The sequence below is a fragment of the Octopus sinensis genome, linkage group LG6 (assembly GCF_006345805.1).
Source record: "Octopus sinensis linkage group LG6, ASM634580v1, whole genome shotgun sequence".
NCBI lineage: Eukaryota > Metazoa > Mollusca > Cephalopoda > Octopoda > Octopodidae > Octopus > Octopus sinensis.
The window spans coordinates 7,276,338-7,298,837 of NC_043002.1; the positions used below are offsets into that span (position 1 = coordinate 7,276,338).

The following is a 22,500-nucleotide window of genomic DNA, read 5'->3' on the forward strand; positions in this document are numbered from 1 at the left end:
TAAGATATTCTCGCCACCAACATAAACATGTTTATCTTTCCATATAACTGTAGTTCTGGGATTCTATCTATCACTAAAGAATTGGTTGCTTTACTAAGCAAACAAAATAGTCTTCGTAATAACTGACCCAGTTCAAAGAAAGGAATAATGTAAACCTGTACACGAGTGTGTCTGTGTGTATGTGTATGTGTGTATATATATATATATATATATATATGTATATATATATGTATATATATATATATATGTATATATATATATATATGTATATATATATGTGTGTGTATATATATATGTATATGTATATATATATATGTGTATATATAAATATGTGTATATATATATGTGTGTGTGTGTGTATATATATATATATATATGTGTGTGTGTGTGTGTGTGTGTGTGGTTTAGAAGTATAGTTATAGTTGTTGAGGTTCTCTCTTATTAATGGTGCACGCACCTGAAACAAAAGAGAACATATTTTTTTATGCCGGCAGAGTCGTGAAGAATATCTTTCGACAATAATGTTTGGTTGTATTCTAAGCTGTTCCGCCACAACACAAAGACGCACAGAAAGAAAAACAAAAAAAGAAGAAAAAAGAAAAAGACAGAGAGAGAATTATTGTAGTCCATAAGTCAGATTTGTAACGGCAGCTAAATTAACTATTGCAAACAAGTGAATAATGAATGATGCAAGAAGCAGACTAACAGACAGACAGACAGACATGTCTTTCGACATTGCTCTACATAACATTATGCACCACAAATACTCCTAGTGTAAATGAGTATACAAACGAGGCAGAAAGAAAGGAAGACACCCCAGACAGACATATATATGTAAAGAGATTTTTGTTTAATGGGAATAGATTCTTAGAGCTTCTTTATACTTCACGCATTATAACAGACGAACACATAATAATAATAACAATAATAATAATAATAATAATAATAATAATGATAATAGCGAAGTGAAAAACGAAAGAATGTAAGTACAATATCCTATAGTCAGAAACATTATCCTGCTTAGGGAGTCAATTAAATCGTAAGAAGAAAATTAGATAGAACAATTTGTCTTTTTCAGTCGTGCAGTTTCTTTGAACAATGCTATAAAACAAATAACACGCTTCTAAACTAACATCCCAAACAAAGAAGAAAAGCAAAGAAAACTCTACTAAACACGTGTACTGGTTTGTATATACACGCACACATATACTCATAAGAAAACATGTTTATTGGTATATACAAAGCCTATATAAACTCATTAGTTGACGTTATGTAAACAAATACTTAACGTTGGGAAATGGCTGACGCGGGCAAAAATAAAATGCTGGATTTATATATCAATGCTATTTACATATATATATATATATATATATATATAAGTTAAATAATATGAAGTCACAGATTACTAAATATGAATACAAATATACTGTAGATTTTTTTTTTACTTAACTACGGTTGGGGAGCAGTTAGGTATGAATCATGGCGTCCTTGCTTTTAATTCTCCAAGCGTATTAAACATGTTGAGAGTGCTAACAGCAATATGGTTCCAAACGAAATCGAAATAAGAATACTGAAATAAGCATTGTAGAAAGAAGCAGGTTGCAATCGATTATTTAGTACCCACTTGTACTTTATTTTATTGATCCTAGGAGGATGGAAGAGAAAGTGAAGATCGACTGGGAAATTCAAAATGGAAAAGTATTTAACTAAATACTAACAGCATTAAAGGTATTAGGGCGCTCAATCGGTGGCATGGATAGAGAGAGAGGGGAAGAGAGAGGGGGTGGGAGAGAGAGATCCAGACTAACTAGAAAAGAAAGAAAAATGAGAAAGAAATAGGTGGAGAGAGAGAGAGAGGGTTCGATTTTCAAAGATACGGCACAAGAATTTCACTCCTGGATATTGAGATGGATCTCCCTACTTTTGGTGTAATATATAGCTGTGTATATATATATATATATATATATTATATATATATATATTATATATATATATATATATATATGCGCTCACCCATCTACATATGTATGTATGTATGTATGTATGTGTATATATATATATATATACATGCTGTAATTGTTGGATATATTTTGGCGTATTAGTGGAACAATGTTTCATTTGTTATGGGTGTAACTAAGATCCATATTGCAAGTTAAACAGCTAAGAAGCAAACATGGTACTTGATAAGAAGCAAAGTTACGTACCTTGACCATTGGGGTAATACAATGGTCTTAGTGAAATTTGAACTCGTTGATATATAGTCATACATGTCATCATCATCATTGTTCGACCGTGGTCGAGACAATGGAATTTACCATGCTACGCCAGACTTCACGGTCCATCATGGCATTGTGGAGGTTCTGTTGCTGGATGCCTGTATCCCTGGAGATTACATCAGGGTAGGAAAGTGTGCGCCCTCTGGTATTGCGAGTAGATGGCTTCCAGAGGAGAAGAGGAGAAATTACCTCTTTTTCAGCTCTACAACAATGTCCAGCAAACTGGACTCTCCTACCTTTCACAAGAGATGACACATGTGGTAGTTTCCCATATATTTGCATTTTGGTTGGATGGCGCTTCCACGAGATATTTTGAGCTCTCATAAGGAGGCGAGTGTAGGTTCCATCCAACCGCCTCTCAAGCTTCTTTACATTCTCCTATGTATACACTGTCATACTTATGTACACATATATACTTCCATACACATCTGCATAAGTATATAGAAATCATTAAAGGTGTCTCTTTGTCGTTGCTTCTCGTGCGAAATTACTTTCTGACATTGTAAGAAGATAAGTATACATTCGCTAATATAATCTATAAACATTGTCTGAAAAAAAGAAGGACTGGATGGTCACAACTGGAACAGTTTTGATCATAGGGTTGACCTGATAGTAAACCAGTGACATAACAAATAGATATTATATATTGTTAATACGCCTTACCTTCCAAGTATTTTACTGACACAGCCATGAGATACGCGGAGCTGTCGAGAGATATCACAAGGCCGTACCCCTTGGTGGGCCAATTCCACAATCCGCTGGCGAACGGCATCTGGTAGAGGTCGACCATTTACAAATACCCCTCCTAATTGGTTAACACCTCCGTGACCTACGGAGAAAGGAAAAGAAGTAAAATCAATGTAAGTGCAAGTCAAATACTTTATTCTTTGTTTTTTTTCGTCATACTTATAAAAAAAAAAAAAGGATATTTCAAAAATTAATTAGAGTACAGAGTTCAAGAAAATGAAATTACTTCGAAAGAGTCTAATCTAATGGAACCAGTTACATTTCAAATATCTCAGATGGACAGAATGAGATCTTGACGAAATTCATTAATGCTTTTTTTTTTCCATTATTAAGTGCATCCTAATCAACTATCAACGATTATATTCTCTTTTTTTTTTTTTTGATATTTTCACAAATATCCCCCTCCATGAGAGGGGGGGATTTTAGCTCCAAAGATGCAGGGAATTAATTATACGTTTAGAAATTAAATTTAGATTTGCATAGCACCAACGTTTACCAGCGTTGGATAAAAAGAAAACAAAAATTAAATATACAAACAACACTTATTCCATATTTCTGATGCAAATTATTACAAGTCAAACATTCCTTCAAGTAAATATTAACTTTATTATATTTTATCCAAATTCCAAATTGTAACTAGATAAACACGGCTTATAGAAGAAATTTCCGATAACCCCCACACACCCACTGTCTGCGGAGATGTTAGAAATTTATCATAATGATGTTTGATGTTATAGCAAATTTTCCCTCGTGTTCACAGTGAAGTATAAAAAGGTGGAGAGGGGGAGGTTTCTTTGATATTTATAAACTTTGTTGTATTTTCTTGAAACTTCATAACATCATATTTATTTAGGTAATCCCGAAATTCGGGTGATAATTTCTTCTCAAAGCATTAGAAGTATAACTTTCGGTGCATGTTTAAATAGAGCAATAGTCCTTCCCAGTTTTTGTCTGTATTTATTGTTTTTATTATTTTTTTTTTCTTGAAACTTTACCACTGATAGATTTCAAGAAGTGATAAAGAAATATAGAACAGCAATATCTGCTTGTTCTGAATATAGCACTATCCAGATGAGTGACTTCAAAGCAATAGATGGCTGTTTAGCAAGCCCGGGAATACAACAAATCGCTTGGAGTAGATTTTTTTTATCCGATATCCTTGAGTCAGGGGTTCAGCACAGTACCCTCTATCATATATTAATTGCAAATATAGTTACTAAAAACTAATTTAAATTTTGAGAGGGCTGACTATAAAGATGTGCAACACGTTGTTAACGGTTGGTGGTACTTAATTGTTATATACTCAAAGTATTTATAGAACAGTTGGTGAACGCTGCCATAATCCCTGCCTTCAGCTCATCTTTGGTAAGAAGTTTTGTTGGTCTCTCGCGCAATTGCGCCCCACACTTAATAAGGAAGTTGCAGTCTGGGGAGTTAATTGGCCACATCAGATGTTAGGGGTGATGTGGTCGCAGAAATTGTCTGACAGCCATAACTGAGTTCACCATTTCAATATGTTTACTGTTTTTCATGATAAGAATAGGGATTTTCTTGGTCATTCCTTACATGTCGATGTTTTATTAGAATTCTTTACAAGATGATTAATTCTACAAGAACAATAAAATCCTCTCTTTACGTTCTGATTTCAAATCTCGCCGAAGTCAACTTTGCTTTCCATTCTTCTGGGGTCAATAGGAATGGAGTAGATGAATTAACTACGTATGCCTTCTTGACTGAGACAACTATCTATTTAATCCAATATGCTCAGATAATCTATTGCTGTTCAGCTAAGTTTACTGATGAATTCTGGGAAATGTAACCGTCGAGCAAAATACACAAACATTCTGCAGCAGAATTGAATTAAATCCAGAAAAAGGTGGTCCAATACCTCATCTGTTCAACCATTTCACTTCAGAACACGCACATAACAGTAGTAATACTACACAAAACGGTAATGTTAGGACTAATATGTATGTTCTATACTAAAAAGGATTTTAAAATAAATTTCAAAAGTCACACGTAATTTGTATCACGACACACTGCTACGAAACTACCCTTCTATGAAATTCTGAAGAATTAGTGAGAAATAGTTTGCAATCGAACAGCTTTTAATAAGATTGATGTGATTCTCCAGAATTTCTGAGATTTGTAAATCTACATAACAATATACCCCTCTCTACGCCTCTACCTCTCCATCAGCCCCGAAGAAAATAAATTAAGACTTCAGTTGCCCATCTACATAGTTTATGGCCGACAGCTTATCTTGGAGTCACACATGCTTGAAGCCTGTTAAATTCTGACACATTCATTATTGGTGATCTTTGAATTTTAACGACTCTAATGCCATCATTTTAACTCGTTCATTCTATTTCTGGCATATAATATTTCATAAGTCCACATTCCGTTTATGCAAATATCCAATTAGATCCCAAATCATATCATATCATACCAAACTATACAATTGTTCTCGTGCAAGCGGATATAGAGAGAAGCAGAAGAACGGAAGAAGGAATAATTTAAAATCAGAAGGGTTAATCAACAGCAGTGTCCAGTACTGATGTTTCCGATGAACCAACGAAGGAATCTTCTCTTCGTTCATCCTCGACCTGCTGAAAATGGTAGTCAAATTACTTCCAAATCACGCCCTGTGGTTTCAAAACAATTAGAGCGCATTGGATAATTTAATCTTACATATACTATATCTGAGAGGCAAGAGAGATGGCATGGGTACGATTGGAATACTTCTGTTCTTAGGTTTACACAACCATGTGAGACCAACAAAATCTAGTTAAACAACAAAAGCTACCTGTTTTCAATTATCAAACCATTTATATTTCTCTCTCACCGGCTTCACAGAGCAACAACAGCAATAATAATAATTGTTGTTATTAAATCGTTAGTGCAACGAACAGAACGCTTAGCGACATTTCTTTTGGTTCTACGTTCTGAGTTCAGATTTCGCCGAGGTTAATTTTGCCTTTCATTTTTTTCGGTATCAATAAAATAAGTGCTAGTTTCTCTTCGAAATACTGTTTAAAAATTCAATATGGCAGAGTCTTCTTCGCCAAACGGAGAAGATGTTGGAAGGTAGTTTTGTAGGCGAAATTGCCTTTCGCAGTCAATCTTTTCCGGTTGATCTAACAAGCATGGCAAGAGGTAGTATAAACAGAATCGACAGCAACAGCATCACCACCACTGACAAAAACAAAAGAAAAAAACAAGAGCACCAGTAGCACCACTGTCATTACAAAAACCAATCAAAACAACGAACGAGAAAAACAATGAAAGATAACATTTTTTTTTGTTTTACACAGAACACGTGCAAACTCAATTGCTGCCTCTACTACCAATGATGCGAACACAATCGCTGAAAACGACAAAAACCACAAATCAAGCGTTAACGGTTTGGCAACTCCAGTGCGTTGAACACAAGAAAATGTAAAGCAGTCAATGGACGATTTAAAATCTACAAGAAGCATATTATAAAAAAAGGAAGAAAGGTTACTCTCAACGCTCCTGCAGCCATTGTACAGGACACAGTCCGAAAAACGGGCGACACGAAATGAAAAGTGCTTACATCCAGTGTGAGACACGAAGACTTCAGTTGTAAGAGAGATCGATATGGCCCTATTGAGATGAGATTTGCCATTGAGAAGGCGGTAAGGAAGTATTCCACTTTGACCTTAAAAAATGAAGACCCGTTTCTGTTACTAGTATATCTAAGTCGATATTTCCAGAGCTTCTTTGACAGTGAACAGGTTTTGTCACCGTTTGTCAAACTCCCTCTCACACAGCTCGTCTCTTTGGCTGAGCTGCATTCCTGGATCAAGCCTAGATCGAAGCAGAGCGCCTGGCACTTATAGTCTTGACAGGCGCTCACAGTCTACTGTCAGCCGGGCAATGCGGTCGGCGGAGAGAGGGAAGTGCTACCTCCCAGCAATTTTGTTTATAGGTGGGTGAATGTAGCGCAAATGGGCCCGAGTGAACGGGCCTATCCCAAGCATGCTCTTCTTGGTTGGAAGTATATATAAAGGAGAAGACACTTACCCAGGAGGACAAGGCGATCGTGTTTATTTTTGTGGCGTGTCCACGAGCAGCCCCAGGAAGTCTTCCTCTTTGGGGGATTTTGATTGTTATAGATTTATTTATTGATTTTGTCTTTTGTTTACACGTTTTAATCCCATTTTATTTGTATTTCTTTTTATGTGAACCCTTAGAGGTTAATAAAGAAATTATTATTATCATTATTATTATTATTATTATTATTATTAATAATATTACTATTATTATCATCATCAGTAGAAGAGGTAGTAGTAGTAATAGTAGTAGAAGTAGTGGTGGTGGTGGTAGTAGTAGTATAGTTACATCTTGTACCAGATTTGTCTCAGAACACTGTATTTTGGGATATTTTATTGATAGTATGGAAAGTATGCTGCTAAAGTGGTTTATAATTGTATTAAACAGCTGTGGGTCAATTTTTCAGTAAATTTCTGGAACCATAGCTCTCTCTCTCTCTCTCTCTCTCTCTCTCTCTCTCTCTCTCTCTCTCTCTCTCTCTCTCTCTCTCTCTCTCTCTCTTTCATTTTTGTTTCGATGCCTTTTTTCCAATTTTGATAGGAAAAAATAATTTAGAAAAATATTACTTATGGATTATTATATAACTTCAAAGTTAAATAAACGAAGATCTGAAAGACTGTGTAAATTAAAATTAACTAATTAACTGATATACCATAAGCAAGTAGTAATTCCACTGTATTGATTTCTTATGAAAAACATCTTCAAACGTTGTTTTTCACTGACTAGTAACATAGCCCTTTAGTTTTAGAGGAGACGATGGGAAATTGAATTATGTGACCTTTTACGAATTTCACAAGTTCAATAGTAGTTTGATAGAGGGGGAATATAGTTTCAATCAAGAATCGAAATTGAATTATAGCCGCGGTTTAATGGGAGCTTAGCTTTCGGATGAAACCAATGTGACACTAGTGGTCACATAATTGAGCCAAAAATCTGCTATTAAGTTCCTGTTATATTGTCCAACGAGATTTATTCCATTAGTTACTGTTACTTCTATTATTCACTGAATTGCGATGGAACGATTCCTAAAAGATTTTAATCACTCATATTGACTCCAATGCTATTTCTGTGTGATTCTTATATTATCAACATATATACATTTCTTTATTGCCCACAAGGGGCTAAACATAGAGGGGACAAACAAGGACAGACAAACGGATTAAGTCGATTACATCGACCCCAGTGCGAAACTGGTACTTTATTTATCGACCCCGAAAGGATGAAAGGCAAAGTCGACCTCGGTGGAATTTGAACTCAGACGGAATACCGCTAAGCATTTCGCCCGGGGTGCTAACGTGTTTACCAGCTCGCCACCTTCAAAATATATACGTCAAATAAATAAATTCGACTTTTTTACGTAAAATACTGATTTTACATAGCACACATACGCCGGTGGCTTCCACTGAGGTTCCAACGACCTTATTACACTCGATATTGGTCACCATTGGTTAATCCGAGACGCAGTAGAAGGCACAAACCCATGACAACTGGTAATGGGTACGAACCTAGACCCATGTGGTTACGAAGCATATTTCTTAAAACCAGTCATAAATGTGCTCATACTCTTATTATCACTTTAGGTTATTAACACACTCGCGCAACTGACCTCTGTAGTTTCAGGGTACATAGCTTGAAGTTGCACTCTCAAGCTCAGGGTGCGAACTCTCCAACCGCACATCAATATTCGCACCGACATTCTTCACCGTCATTTTCTATTTCTACCTCACACCCCTTCTATTAACTATTATTAAAGTTCTCAAAATTTCATGATCTAATCACTTTATCCAAAGACAAGTTTTAAATGGGAATTCATAAACAATATCGCGTTGTAAGTTCTGAAAAGATATTAACGATATATGAAGGGCTTTATAATGACAGATCGCTCAACAAATACTAAAGGAGAAGAAGATGATAAATATCACAAATGATAACAGAATTTATAGTCGATGATAAAAAAAAAAATAAAAACATCAGCAACAGGAACAAGAACAAGAATAACAGCAGAAACAAGGAGGCTGCGAGAATAAAGAAAGTAATTTCGATGTTACGATAAAGCCAAGTGATGTCAGCGATGAGAGAAACTTGCAGCTTTAACAAACATTAGGAAAATATTTTGTTTTCTTTTCATGTTTATTGTTATCTTTTCTGTCTGATAATATTTTTCTTGTCTTTTTTTATTTTCATCTATTTTTTACATTTTTTTAAATGCAATATGTATAATATTTACAATTCCGCGAATAATGCTAATGGTGAACGCATTGTGGGTATTCTTATACACTCGAAATAACGCACAATACTCATTATACACACACATACATACACACACATTCCGGAAGAAGTGCGTTAACGAGTAATTCGGCACAAGTATATTAGGAAATATTGGAGATAGTCAAAATAAGTAAAGAAACTTTGAGTGAAAGATTTTAGTCGACCTACGTAAGAGATGAACAGCTATAAAATAGGAAACTCAGCGACACCTACCGACACAAGAAAATACGCACGCACACGTATGCGTGCGTGTGTTTGTGTGTTTATCCAGAGAGAGAGAGGGGGGAGATGGAGAGGGAGAGAGAACGCGAATACATTTATATATCCTGAAATATATATTCACACACAAATGTGTCTGTGTGTTTAGAGAGCGATATATATAAAGATAGATAGATAATCTGTCTCCTGCTAGCCTTTCTAACAAAGGAGAAATATATAAACAGAAGAATGAATCTGAGACAGTACACATTAGTCATTCAGTTTAAATGGGGGAGAGAGAGAGAAGTGTTTCATGCCATGAAAATCCCATGACTTCCTAGCAGATAATTTAGTTGCAGCAGGAGAAAGTGTAAAGGTATTTTAGATAGCCAGGGAATGTAAGGCGGATTGTACTTGCGACGACTCTTCTCTGCATTCTGCCTGTTCTGTGTCTGTTTGCATGCGTGTATGTATATTACAATGGAAGAGCCTAATATCTATCCGCAGGGATGAATATGTTTATATATATATATATATATAGTGTAAATGCGTAGATGGATGTCTTTTGTATTTTCTCTATATTTTCTAAAACCTTTTTGCAAGGACGAAAATAAATAACTCAAGCATAGACCTGGCAATATATTCTTCGCTTTACCATTGACAAAGTTTGTTCTTCATATATATGTCGAGCGAGAGAGAGAGAGAGAGAGAGAGAGAGAGAGAGAGAGAGACAGACAGACAGACAGATAGATAGATAGATATGTAGATAAATAGATAGATATGTAGATAAATAGATAGATATGTAGATAGATAGATAGATAGATAAATATGTAGATAGAGAGATAGATAGATAGATAGATAGATAGATAGATGTGTGCGTCGCATGTGTGAATTATGTATAAGAGCAATATTTCTGTCTGTGCCTGCATACATCTGTGCCTTCACGCATGTGTGTATGTAGGTGTGTGTTTATGTTTGGACGGTGTATATTGCCGAGAAAACCGATAAACCGGTGTTTCTGAATGATGTCCTTCGTGAAAATTGTTCCGCCTGAATTACAAACAATCCCAATTCATTCGCTGTATCGTAAAATGCAATGAACCAGTAATTTATTCGTTAGAAGCCTGTAACCAAACTATTTTCCACAAATGCTATATAAAATAACATATAAATAAACACCCAATTATCAGCTACATAAGCACAAATAGTTAAATAAATGTTGTCCAACAAATGGAAGAGCTGTGGGTTAGTGTGACGATCAAAGTATTCTAGCCTTAGTTTTTCCCTCTTTACTTCATGATGGTAGGTGTGGTCGTAATCATTTTATTCCTCACCTAACAGATATAACAGATATTTGTTGGTCCGGTCGTGACCCACTAATTTTTCTGTACTGCTCGAATGAATCGTTCGAATGATTTGTCTAAATCAGTGGTTCGCATCCATTTTATTTTCTTTGTCTCTAGACCCATTTGTTTCATATTTTACTCAGGTGGAGGGACTCTCATAGCCATTTCATGCCTAAAAAACCCTATTGTGTTTTTATGATTAAATATTATTAGGAATTATAATTTTAAAATGTTTAAATATTGTGTATTGTAGAAATATAACCAGTTTATTGCACATAAACTTTGACAACAATTATTATACCCCCTTTTAACAACAATTATTATAGGGACCCCCTTTCAGAACTACTGATCTATATCATCTTATAGAGGATGTAAGCTATCTCATCAACTTGTTGCAGTTCTTGTAGTTTACACGAAAGTCAGTCCCGAAAGAGCAGTCCCATTACCTACCATCCGTTTCCTTATACGATAGAGAACATGATATAATGTATTTCACATATTATATAGTATATGATAAATTAATATCTGAAGTTAAATTTCTTGTGGGTATTGTTTAGTACCAGGTCAATTCTGATCAAGCAAAACTTACGATCAGGCCATTAAGAGTAATCACCAAGTACAGGAGCTCAGAACCACTTAATCCTACATGTTCTTTTTCTAAGATGGTGGAATGTACTTTAACAAAGAAAGAAAGAGAGAGAGAGAGAGAGAGAGAGAGAGGACTTGGCTGAAAAGTACCAGTTTCGCACTAGGGTCGATGTAATCGACTTAATCCCTTTGTCTGTCTTTGTTTGCCCCCTCTATGTTTAGCCCCTTGTGGGCAGTAAAGAAATATATTTCAAGCAGATCGAACAACCAAGGAGAAGTTTCAGTGATATACAAAAGTCAATGACCACTTTGTCAAAAAGTATAATGATCATAAGGAAATTTAAACATTGGTGTATCGTAATTTCTGTGTTTATATCAGAGATGTCCTTCTGACAAAATAGCAAGAAGATTGTTCACAATCCTCATTTTTCTACCTCCTCATCATCCTTATCATATATCAAAATGGCGTCAAGTCAAGTGAAAAATTTTGGAGTATGTTTGTTTAGCATGAATCCGCTAGAAAATTTCCTGGAGAGTAAAAAAAAAAGGAAAATTTTACGATTGGACAAATACCAGGCCTACTAGATTTATGGGTGGGGGTGGGGAGGCGCACGCGCACGTGTGTACCTCCACGCCTGCTCTCACAAACATTCCAATATATTTTACTATCAAAGCAACTTTTTTTCTCGGAACTAGATGTGCCAGAAACTGATAACGATATTTATCTATGTTTGTGTATATATCTGAGTGTATGCGAGTGCGTCTGTATGTGTACACGTGAGGTAGGTGTGTGTGTGTGTGTGTGTGCGTATATATATATATGTGTGTGTGTGTGCGTATATATATATATGTGTGTGTGTGTGTGTGTATCTGTGTAAGTACGTTAGAATATGCCTAAGTATATAAGCCGAATCGAAAACAACGTATCAAGATAGTTTCATACGCATGCGAAGATACAAATTACCTTGTTTAATACAATATAGAATTTGTACAGTTATTAATACACACATACACAGAAAACACGCAGAAGATAATACACAATTGCGTGCGCGCGAAGGCAAACATGTCCTACCCTCCCATTCAACAAACCAAACACATATGAAAAATACGGTCTGACCTCAGCTCCTCGCCCCCCGCTGTCAGAGCTTGCCAATCACGTCAACGAGATGTGGTCACGTTAATACAATAACAAGTCGGCTGAATTAGAAGCTGCTTATTTAATTTGCTTTCTAAAAGGATGAGGTGAGGCTGACAACAATAAAAACATGGTGGATTTATTGCATTCATCGGCGACTCTCTTGTTTAACAATCAATGTGTGCTGTGTGTGTCTGTGTGTGTGTAGATGTGACTGACTGTGTGTCACTGTAAGGTGTTTGTGAGTTTATTTCTGTAGGATATGGTTGTGCCAGTTCATTGTATTATGTTTGCGAGTATGTGGGTTAATTTGTGAGTGTGTTTGTGACTGAGATTGGTTGTTACAGTTCACAGTGTGTATAGTTTTGCACGTGTCTGAGTATATACATACAGTTCTGTATAAATCTGTGTGTGTGTGTGTGTCTGTGTAGTTGATTTTGTATTACTCTGTGGCTGCATTTGCGAGTTTGTCTTTCTATGGAGTATAATTGTATCAGCTATTTTTCTGCATATTCCTGCGTGTATTTGTATGTGTGTGTGTGTGTGTGTGCATGACAGAGAAACAGAGAGAGAGAGAGAGAGAGAGAGAGAGAGTTTGCGTCTTGCTTTTGTACCAGTAAAGTGTGTATATTTGTGAATATGCATATAATGATGCGTGCAAGTGTAATGTTCTGTCCATATACACGGTGTGTATTTGTGTACGTGAATGAGTTTGTGATCTTTCGTAAGTTTGCTTTATGGCTGCACCAGTGTGTACGCCTGTGATAGTGCACACAATTATGTGCCTTCACCGTCTATAAAATGTGTGTAAATTGTATAAGATACACGGTTGTGTGCATTTTGTACATACATGCGTTTCATATATATTTGCAAGCGTGTATTTGTACGTTTGTGTATGCATAAATTCAATCACTCACTCTCTCTCTCTCTCTCTCTCTCTCACACACACACACACACACACACACACACACACACACACACCTCTATATCCTAATATCTGGTGACAAATATGTATACTTGAGACCTAGTAGATTTCATTCATTCAGACATACGTATAAGCAAATATTTACAAATACATAGACACGCATTTACGCATTTACGGCAACATGAGTGGGCAAAACTATGATAAAAAACATAAATAAAACAAGCAGCAGCACTTAATGAGATTATTCAGTGAAATTTATATGTCCTTCTAGAGACAGATAAGGAGAGAGCGAGTGAGAAATAGAGAGAGAGCGAGTGAGAAAGAGAGAGAGAGCGAGAGATCAGATCCATATAAGATAACCTCAGTGGTGAGCAAAGACTCCAGGGAGATAATCTGTCCCCAACAGCTCAAATGTTAACACAGTTAACAGTCTTCTTCCCGTCATTATTGAGGGACTGAGGATATATTGTCATTCCTAACAGAGATTGTGTGCCATAATTGCTAACCTTTAGCAATCCACTCTCGCCCATCAACGAAAAAAGATAAACAACAACAACAATAAGGCACACATGATATGAAGATGTGATGATAGCAATTAACATAATGTAAATTATTGAAAAAGGATGAAAACAAATCAGAGATAGGCAGTAGTAGTAGTAGTGGCAGTGGTTTTGGTGGTGGTAATTCTTGATGAGGGAATAATGTAATGGCTGCAGGAAGAAATATATTCAATTCTCTTATACTGTACGATTGCAGCCATATTGGTGTCACAACACACACACATATGTACACACATGTACACACAAACATATTCACAAGAGAAGTAAATATATGTCAGAAGAGAAAAGAATTATGAGAGAAAGTAGGGGTGGGGTGGTGGTGGTGGAGAGACAGAAGAAGCAAATGAAAGGCTGTCGGATATAAAAGTAAATATGGGGTAAGATGAGAAGAGGTGTGTGTGTGTGTGTATGTATGTATGTATGTATGTATGTATGTATAGATATATACATACATACACACATACTGAGAGGAAGAAGAAGAAGACGAAGAAGAAGAAGACGAAGAAGAAGACGAAGAAGAAGAAGAAGAAGAAGAAGAAGAAGCGAAGGCGTTAATGAGTGGAAGACTGAAAAGGGAAAAAGAAAAATGTGAGGGAACGAAAAAAATAAAGATATGAGGAAATAGAAATAGTGGGAAGAGTAAGGGGCAGAGGAGGGAGAGAGAAAGATGGAAGTGGAAAAGGTGGCAGAGTAATGGAGGGAGTAAGATAACCTTAAATGAATGACAGAGATTGCTGTAAGATTGAAAGGTTGTACAAATGACAATAATTCTATTAATGGAAACGCTGGTGGTAATTGTAGCCATGGTTTCTGCTGATAAAGGAGCCGCCTAGAGACTCTATGCAATATCTCGACCTATTAGAAATAGCAAACAAATCCCACCACCTAAAGTGTTTCTTATGTAGTGGTACTAGCAGTGGTGATGTTAATGGTGACGGTGGTAGTAGTATGGTGTTGGTATTGTTGGAGGGAGGGACAAAGGGGACGGTGTGATTAGATGACTGTAGTGGTGCTGGTATAGTAACAGACATGACGGAATGATCATGATGGTTGGCACCTGCAGTGATTGCAATGATGGTAATATGGCGATGGTAGAATGGTGTTGACGAAGTTGGTGGTTGCTGAGATTATTCATTTAAAATTTTGGCACAAGGCCAATAATTTCTAAGGAGGGTGTAAGTTAAATACATCCACCCCCGTGTTCAACTGGTACTTTATTTTATCGACCCGGCAAGAATGAATGGTAAAGTCGACCTCAGCAAAATTTGAACTTAGAAGGTAAATACGAATGAAACGTTGCTGGCATTTTGCAGGAAGTTCTAAAAGTTCTGCCAGTTCGCCGCCTTCTTTATAATAATGTTTTCAAATTTTGCCACAAAGGTAGCAATTTTGTGAGAAGGGGATGAGTCGATTACATCGACCCCAGTTTTAACAACTGGTACTTATTTTATCGACTCCGAAAGGATGAAAGGCAAAGTTGACATCGGTGGAATTTGAATTCAGAACGTAAAGACAGACAAAATGCCGCCAAGCAGTTTTGCCCAGCATGCGAACAATCCTGGTAGCTCACCGCCCTGATGGCTGTGATTATTGTAGTTATGGTTGGGCAACAACATCGGTGGAATGGATACGACGGTGAGACAATTGCAGTAACGATGGTGTGACTATGTTTGCAGAAGATAGGACGATTATGGTCGGATGGCTGTTGCAGTTCTGGTTTCGATGATTGTGATGATTCTTCAGTGTATATGATGGCAGAATGAGTATAATGGGGGTGTCGGTAAAATGATGATTGTTTGGCTCTGTTCGTTGACGAAGTAAGAATAAACGTTTCGGGTAGTGTAGTCAAGATGAAGGCAGTGCTGGCTGCGATGTGTTGGAGTTGGTGGTTGTTGCATTACTGAACACCACAACAGTGGATGTTATTATAGACGGCGAGCTGGCAGAAATGTTAGCACGCCGGGCGGAACGCGTAGCCGTATTTCGTCTACCGTTACGTTCGGAGTTCAAATTCCGCCGAGGTCGGCTTTGCTTTTCATCCTTTCGGGGTCGATAAATTAAGTACCAGTTACGCACCAGTGCGTAACTGATACTTAATGTAATCGACTTAATCCGTTTGTCTGTCCTTGTTTGTCCCATCTGTGTTTAGCCCCTTGTGGGTAGTAAAGAAATATATTATAGAAGTAGTTGCTTTTGCGATTGATGAAAGTAGTAGTAGTAGTAGTAGTAGTAGTAGTAGTAGTAGTAGTAGTAGAAGCAGCGGCAGAAAGAGGAGGAGACTTGGTAAAAATTGAAGTTCATATGCAGTTGTGGTGTATTAGTTGTTGCTGTTGTTCAGCTAAATTAGATAAGGATGTCAGCGACCTTAAACTAGAAGGTATACGAAAGACCAATAGCGACAGCGACAACAAGAACAAATTAAGTTAGAGAGAGAAAGAAAGAGAGAGAAAGGGGGAAATTAGAGAGCGGCGGGAGAGCGGAAATGAATGAGGACCAATAAACGTGAATGAGTTATAAATATTAAAACTAGAAATACATCTCTATAATAGTAAAATAAAATCATTGAAATAATTAAGTACTTGTCCAAAAACACAGCTCGAGGGGATGTGTGTGTGTGTGTGGTGTGTGTGTGTGTGTGTATGTGTGTGTGTGTGTGTATGTGTGCGTGTGTGTGTATATGTGTGTGTATGTGTGTGTGTGTGTGTGCGTGTGTGTGTATGTGTGTGTGTGTATGTGTGCGTGTATATGTGTGTGTATGTGTGTGTGTGTGTGTGTGTGTGTGTCTGTGTGTGTGTGTGTATGTGTGTGTGGAATATTTATTTCTGGTTTTATTTCATTTTGCTTTCTCGTTACTGCAACCACAATAATTAAATTTACTTGTATTTAATCTAATAATAGCGAAATTAATTGGTTGCTGCTTATTTTTGTTGTTGCTTTTGCTGTCATCATTATTATTATTGTTGTTGTTGTTGTTGTTGTGAATAATAATGATGATGATGATGTATAACATCCCTAAGCGCCTTATTCGAATCGTAGGGGCTGAGCAAACGATATATTCAGCATATGGATATGTATCTCTCTACAGTGTGTGTGGTGTATGCGTATGTAGTAAACTGCAGAGTTGCCTCTGGGTACGAGATTTAAGTACGAAAAGCACAAAAGTAAATTTTCACATGAACCAAAAAGTACCAACTTTTCAAACAAGTTATGAACATGCATACACACATATGAACGCGTGTATATATATATATAGATAGATAGATAGATAGATAGATAGATAGATAGATAGATAGATAGATAGATAGATAGATAGATAGATAGATAGATATACATACATACAGACACACATATATATACACACACAAACTCTCATACACTCACACATATTTATTAATAATTATTGGCGCTTAGGAAGGAACGATTAAAATTGAATTACATCCTCCATATCCAGACAAGTTATTCTACAGTGAAGATATGCAAAACAATGTAAAGATTTAACACCTGAGATTCCGATATCAGATATATGCACACCTGAAATGCATAAAACCAATCTGTCAATCATTAGGTGAAGCAAGTACTTACATACACGCGAAGAGATTCAGAGATGTTTTAAATGCTTTGCCAATAGGTAACATATCGTCTCGGATTTTAAAAATCCGAAATGTCTCGAAGAAAATTTATATTGCACGCACGCACACGTGCGCGCACCCACACATACAAATAAAAATAACTAAAAACACAAACGCTAATAAATATACATCATATATGTTAGATAGATAAACTAGATAGATAAACAGAGAGAGAGAGAAAGAGAGATAGACAGACAGATAGATAGATAGACAGACAGACAGATGGACAGGCAAACAGATAGATAGATAGATAGACAGACAGACAGATGGACAGGCAAACAGATAGATAGATAGATAGATAGATAGATAGATAGATAGATAGATAGATAGATAGAATATTGTCTGAAAAGATACGTGTCAGTGAGTATACGTGAGTGCGTGTGTACATACGCACGCAGAGTACGGTCTATATATATGTGCGTGTGAGCTCTGTCTCGTTACGTGAAAAAACGGGACTCAGCTACATTGTATAATAAAGTGATCGCTAAAATAAAGAAAAGACTGAAATAATTAGCTTGTTGAAAATGATCAACTGATCAACTAAAAAACTGAAAGCGGTGCTCCATGCTGGTAAGCATCTTCTCTCTGTCTCTGTCTGTCTGTCTGTCTACACGTATTTGTAGGCATATACACACACGTATACATACACATAGACAGACATATTTAAGCAGACGTGTGTACGTTAGCATTTGTTATATTGCACTTCAATATTTCATGAACTCTAGATCAAAGAGTTTCCTAGCAACTTTAACTTCAAATGCATCATCTACATATGATACCATAAATTGCACACCTGTTACTTGTATTTCAAAATCAAATAATACTTTATTTACAATACAGGTTAATGGAATAGTTAAATTTTCGCTATTGAATGGCCGACAATAGTCACACGGGTACGAGCGTCAAGAGTTCATACCTTAAAAAATCATATCTGTCTAATAGCATACATGTGTTTTGAGAGCCAGTTCCTCAAATGAATGTGTGTGTGTGTGTGTGTGTGAAATAAAACAGGAAGTTGGGAAATATTATGGTATTATTTATCCACCATTACACATGTTTCATTTGCTAACAGGAATCACATACATACATACACACATATGCATACATACATACATACATACATACATAAACACACACATACATACATAGACATGTGTGTGTTTGTTCGTGAGAAAAAGACTTTCGCAAATCGGCGTTAAGTGATGGATTTCAACAGCTATTCTTTAAATGCTGTTCAGGAGCAAAAAGTGCCAGATAGCTTGTCTTTCTTGTTCCGTTCCGTTTGGCACAACACTAGATGCGCATCAAGTAACTAGTCTGTCAGTCCTAATAAAAAGAATTAATGTGATTAAATGCTAAGATAAGTAACCGAGGAAAGACTGTTTACAGTTGAATACCCATCCCTGATTCGATCATATCATACGTAATTACACACTGGTTAGCTGAACTTGTTTTCACATTTATTAGAAAATCAAAAGCTATGCAAATTGAATTATTAAAATATAACAGATTGCTAAAAGGGAACCGTGACAGAAACGATACCAGAAGTCGTACACACCTAAGTCAAATGGTTTTTGCAGTAGTTTCGCCATTTTATATTTTCAATGTAATTCAGATTTTCTATTCCTCACTGGATGGTCGATAAAAAACGTACCAGTCAGATACTGGAGCAAGATTTAATCGACTCCTCTCGGAAATTGTGATTTCATGCAAATATCAAAACCTTGATATCAAGCAGAAATTAAATTAACAAAAAATCTAAAATTTAACTCACTCCAAAAAGGTACACAAAAAGAGTCACTTCTAAGATAAATACCTGAAACCATAGGTTAAGTAAATGAACAATATTTTGACATCAGTTGCTAACAATATACGACTTGTACGCAATAATAGTACAGTTTACATAGCGCATCACATATATATATCTGCCCAGTTGAAGAAATCAGAATTTAACAGGAGTCTTAAGTTTAGACTGCCACGGGTAAAATACTTTGAATTTGTAGAAATGGAAGTTACAAAGCCTGTTTGTGATTATTCGTTTTTTTAAATTCTTCCTGTTTCTTTTTAAGTTAAGTTATAAAACTATGTGTGGGCATTTTGCGAAGATTTCATTTTCGAGATTGAGTCACTTCGGCTGAACTGAATTTCCTCAATTCTTATTGATTAATATAGCACAATGCACGCGCACATATGCACACTTACACATTATATATTCCTTGATTGCACCTGCGAAGGCTATTGACGTCTCATTTGCATAAGGCCAAACTAATGAAAGGGCAAGGGCAATTATATGCCTTTGTTATAAGACAGTAGGCTGTCATCTGAGGGCTTGTGGGCTGCTACTGCTTCCAGTAGCTTGAGCAACCACATAGAGGTCTTCTTGTTAACGGTGAATGTCCCGAGCTAAGGAATACATAAAATTAATATATTCCTTTCCATTTGAATCATTCGCTACGTCATCATCTCAATTGTTAAAGATTACAGTTTATTTTTAATTATCGGTAGCCATTCAGCTGATAATCCACCCATGACCTTAACTATGACATTAGTATATTGCTCTTTAAGCCCCATAATACTGTGTTCTTTACAATAGTATTCTCTCTCTCTCTCTCTCTCTCTCTTTCTCTCTCTCATATAGATGTACACATCACTTTCCTCACTAGTACAGGTAAGGATTCAGTTCCCTTTTTCACAAGCGCACACACACGCAAGCACAAATATACACACAGAGTATTATATATATATAGTTTATAGTATTGAACTATGAGAAAATGATATAGGGGCCTGATGATTGGGGTTATATTTTAAGAATGGTTTCAGCAAAACATAGAGTGGTTTAGGAACCGGGAAATGTACCTCATGAAACACGTGTAGCCAAGTTATAAAATAGTAGGTATTTAAAACAAAAATTCTTTTTTATATGGTGAGATGAAGGGGCCTACTATCTCTAAATGAATATAAATGTGTATATATATATATATATATAAAAGGATGTGTGAGTGTGTGTGTGGAATGCTAGGTGAACGTGTAATACGTTTTTAATTCCCGTCACCATTGTCAAAAATGCAGCATCTGGTCAAATTTATTCCGAATGGTAACATATGTATTAACTGTTGCCCTCATGGATGAATAATCTTTTACAAATATGACTTCTGTTTCTGGTTTGTTTGTTTGCTCTTGTTTGTAGATTTTATCAACGTCATTTTATTTTTATTTTTTTATTTTTACTTCGTTCACTTTTGTAGTCTCATATGACCGCGCACCCAACTCACAACCATCTACGCAACGTTTATTGATTTTTGTTTGTTCTTTCTTTTTTATTTTCACTTACGTTTCTGATTTGGAAAATGATAAGCAAAAACATTTAATAATAGAAATATTAATTTTTCTGAAGTAGAAAAAAAATATATAATTAAAAAATTTCAACACTGAAAAATATAAGAAATATGAATGAGAGAGATACTGGGTTTAAAGTGGCATGTGCACCGGTAGGAAAACGTACGTAAGAAATTTGCTTAGCCTCCACGTAGTCCCCTGTTGAAACCCAATGAGTGGGCAAGAGCGTTCTAATGCTGCTAAGCATTTTGCCTGCCTTAACAATAATCCTTTCTACGATAGGCACAAGGCTTGAAATTGTTGGGGAAGGGATAAGTGGATTACATCGACCCCAGTGCATAACTGGTACTTAATTTATTGACCCGGAAAGGATGAAAGGCAAAGTCGACCTCGCTGGAATTTGGACTCAGAAGGTAATGACAAACAAAACGCCGCTAAGCATTATGCCCGACGTGCTAACGATTCTGCCAGCTCCCCGCCTTAATAGTAATAATCATTTCTACTAACGGTACAAGGCCTGAAATTTGTCGGGAGGAGACTAGTCGATAACATCAACCCTAGTGTTTCACTGGTACTTAATTTATTACCCCGAAAGGATGAAAGGTAAAGTCAACCTCAGCAGAATTTGAACGTAAAACGTAAACAAGAACGAAATGCCGCCAGCTCGCAGCCAATTAATATTGATAATAATAACCTTAATCACAATCGGCAGATGCACACATTTGCCAATGAAACTGAAATGTTTTTCATTATTACTGAACTTCACATTACTGATTGCTCAAACGTCTGAATATTTGCTAACGTGAAATTCGGAGTTCAGTTACAATTTACGAAGCTTCACATCCTAATAAATATACACAAACTCTTTTACATATTCAAGGAAGAAAATGCTAAAATAATTTTATAAAAAACATTTCAGAACCGGTTTCGGTCATTGAGACCTTTCCAACTGTAAGTATGGAAAACAAATTTCGGAAAAATTAAATGTTGGAAAATTTAAATGCAACATTTTTTTAAAAGAGTATTTGTATAGTATTCAAATACAAGGGGCATTTTCCTTGTTTCTTCCCGTCTCTCTGTCTCTTGTAGGTTCGAGGTCAACCCATAAGAGTAAACAAGAAACACAGAGACAGTAAGAAACAAGGAAAATGCCCCTTGTATTTGAATACTATACAAATATTCTTTTAAAAAAATTTTGCATTTAAATTTTCCAACATTTAATTTTTCCAAAATTTGTTTTCCATACTTACAGTTGGAAAGGTTTCAATGACCGAAACCGGTTCTGAAATGTTTTTTATAAAATTATTTTAACATTTTCTACCTTGACAGCGAAATTTATCTCAGATCACCCCTTCTTCGTTTCCTTCAGTGTTAGCGACACTGAGCAACCACTTTAGTTATCCTCGAAAATATCC

The 22,500-nt window shown here is 36.1% G+C and overlaps 1 protein-coding gene across 12 annotated transcripts in view; it reads right to left on the minus strand.

The window, feature by feature from the left end:
- LOC115213424 (paired box protein Pax-5-like) overlaps positions 1-22,500 on the minus strand; it is a 548,017-nt gene that overhangs the window by 92,556 nt on the left and 432,961 nt on the right. For 8 of the 12 annotated variants that reach the window (XM_036503613.1, XM_036503615.1, XM_036503612.1 and 5 more), the window contains one exon: positions 2,940-3,105. In XM_036503613.1, coding sequence (XP_036359506.1) covers positions 2,940-3,105 — 166 coding nt within the window. The remainder of the gene's footprint in view (positions 1-2,939; positions 3,106-22,500) is intronic. The other 4 variants (XM_036503614.1, XM_036503616.1, XM_036503609.1 and 1 more) reach the window with 1 other exon arrangement.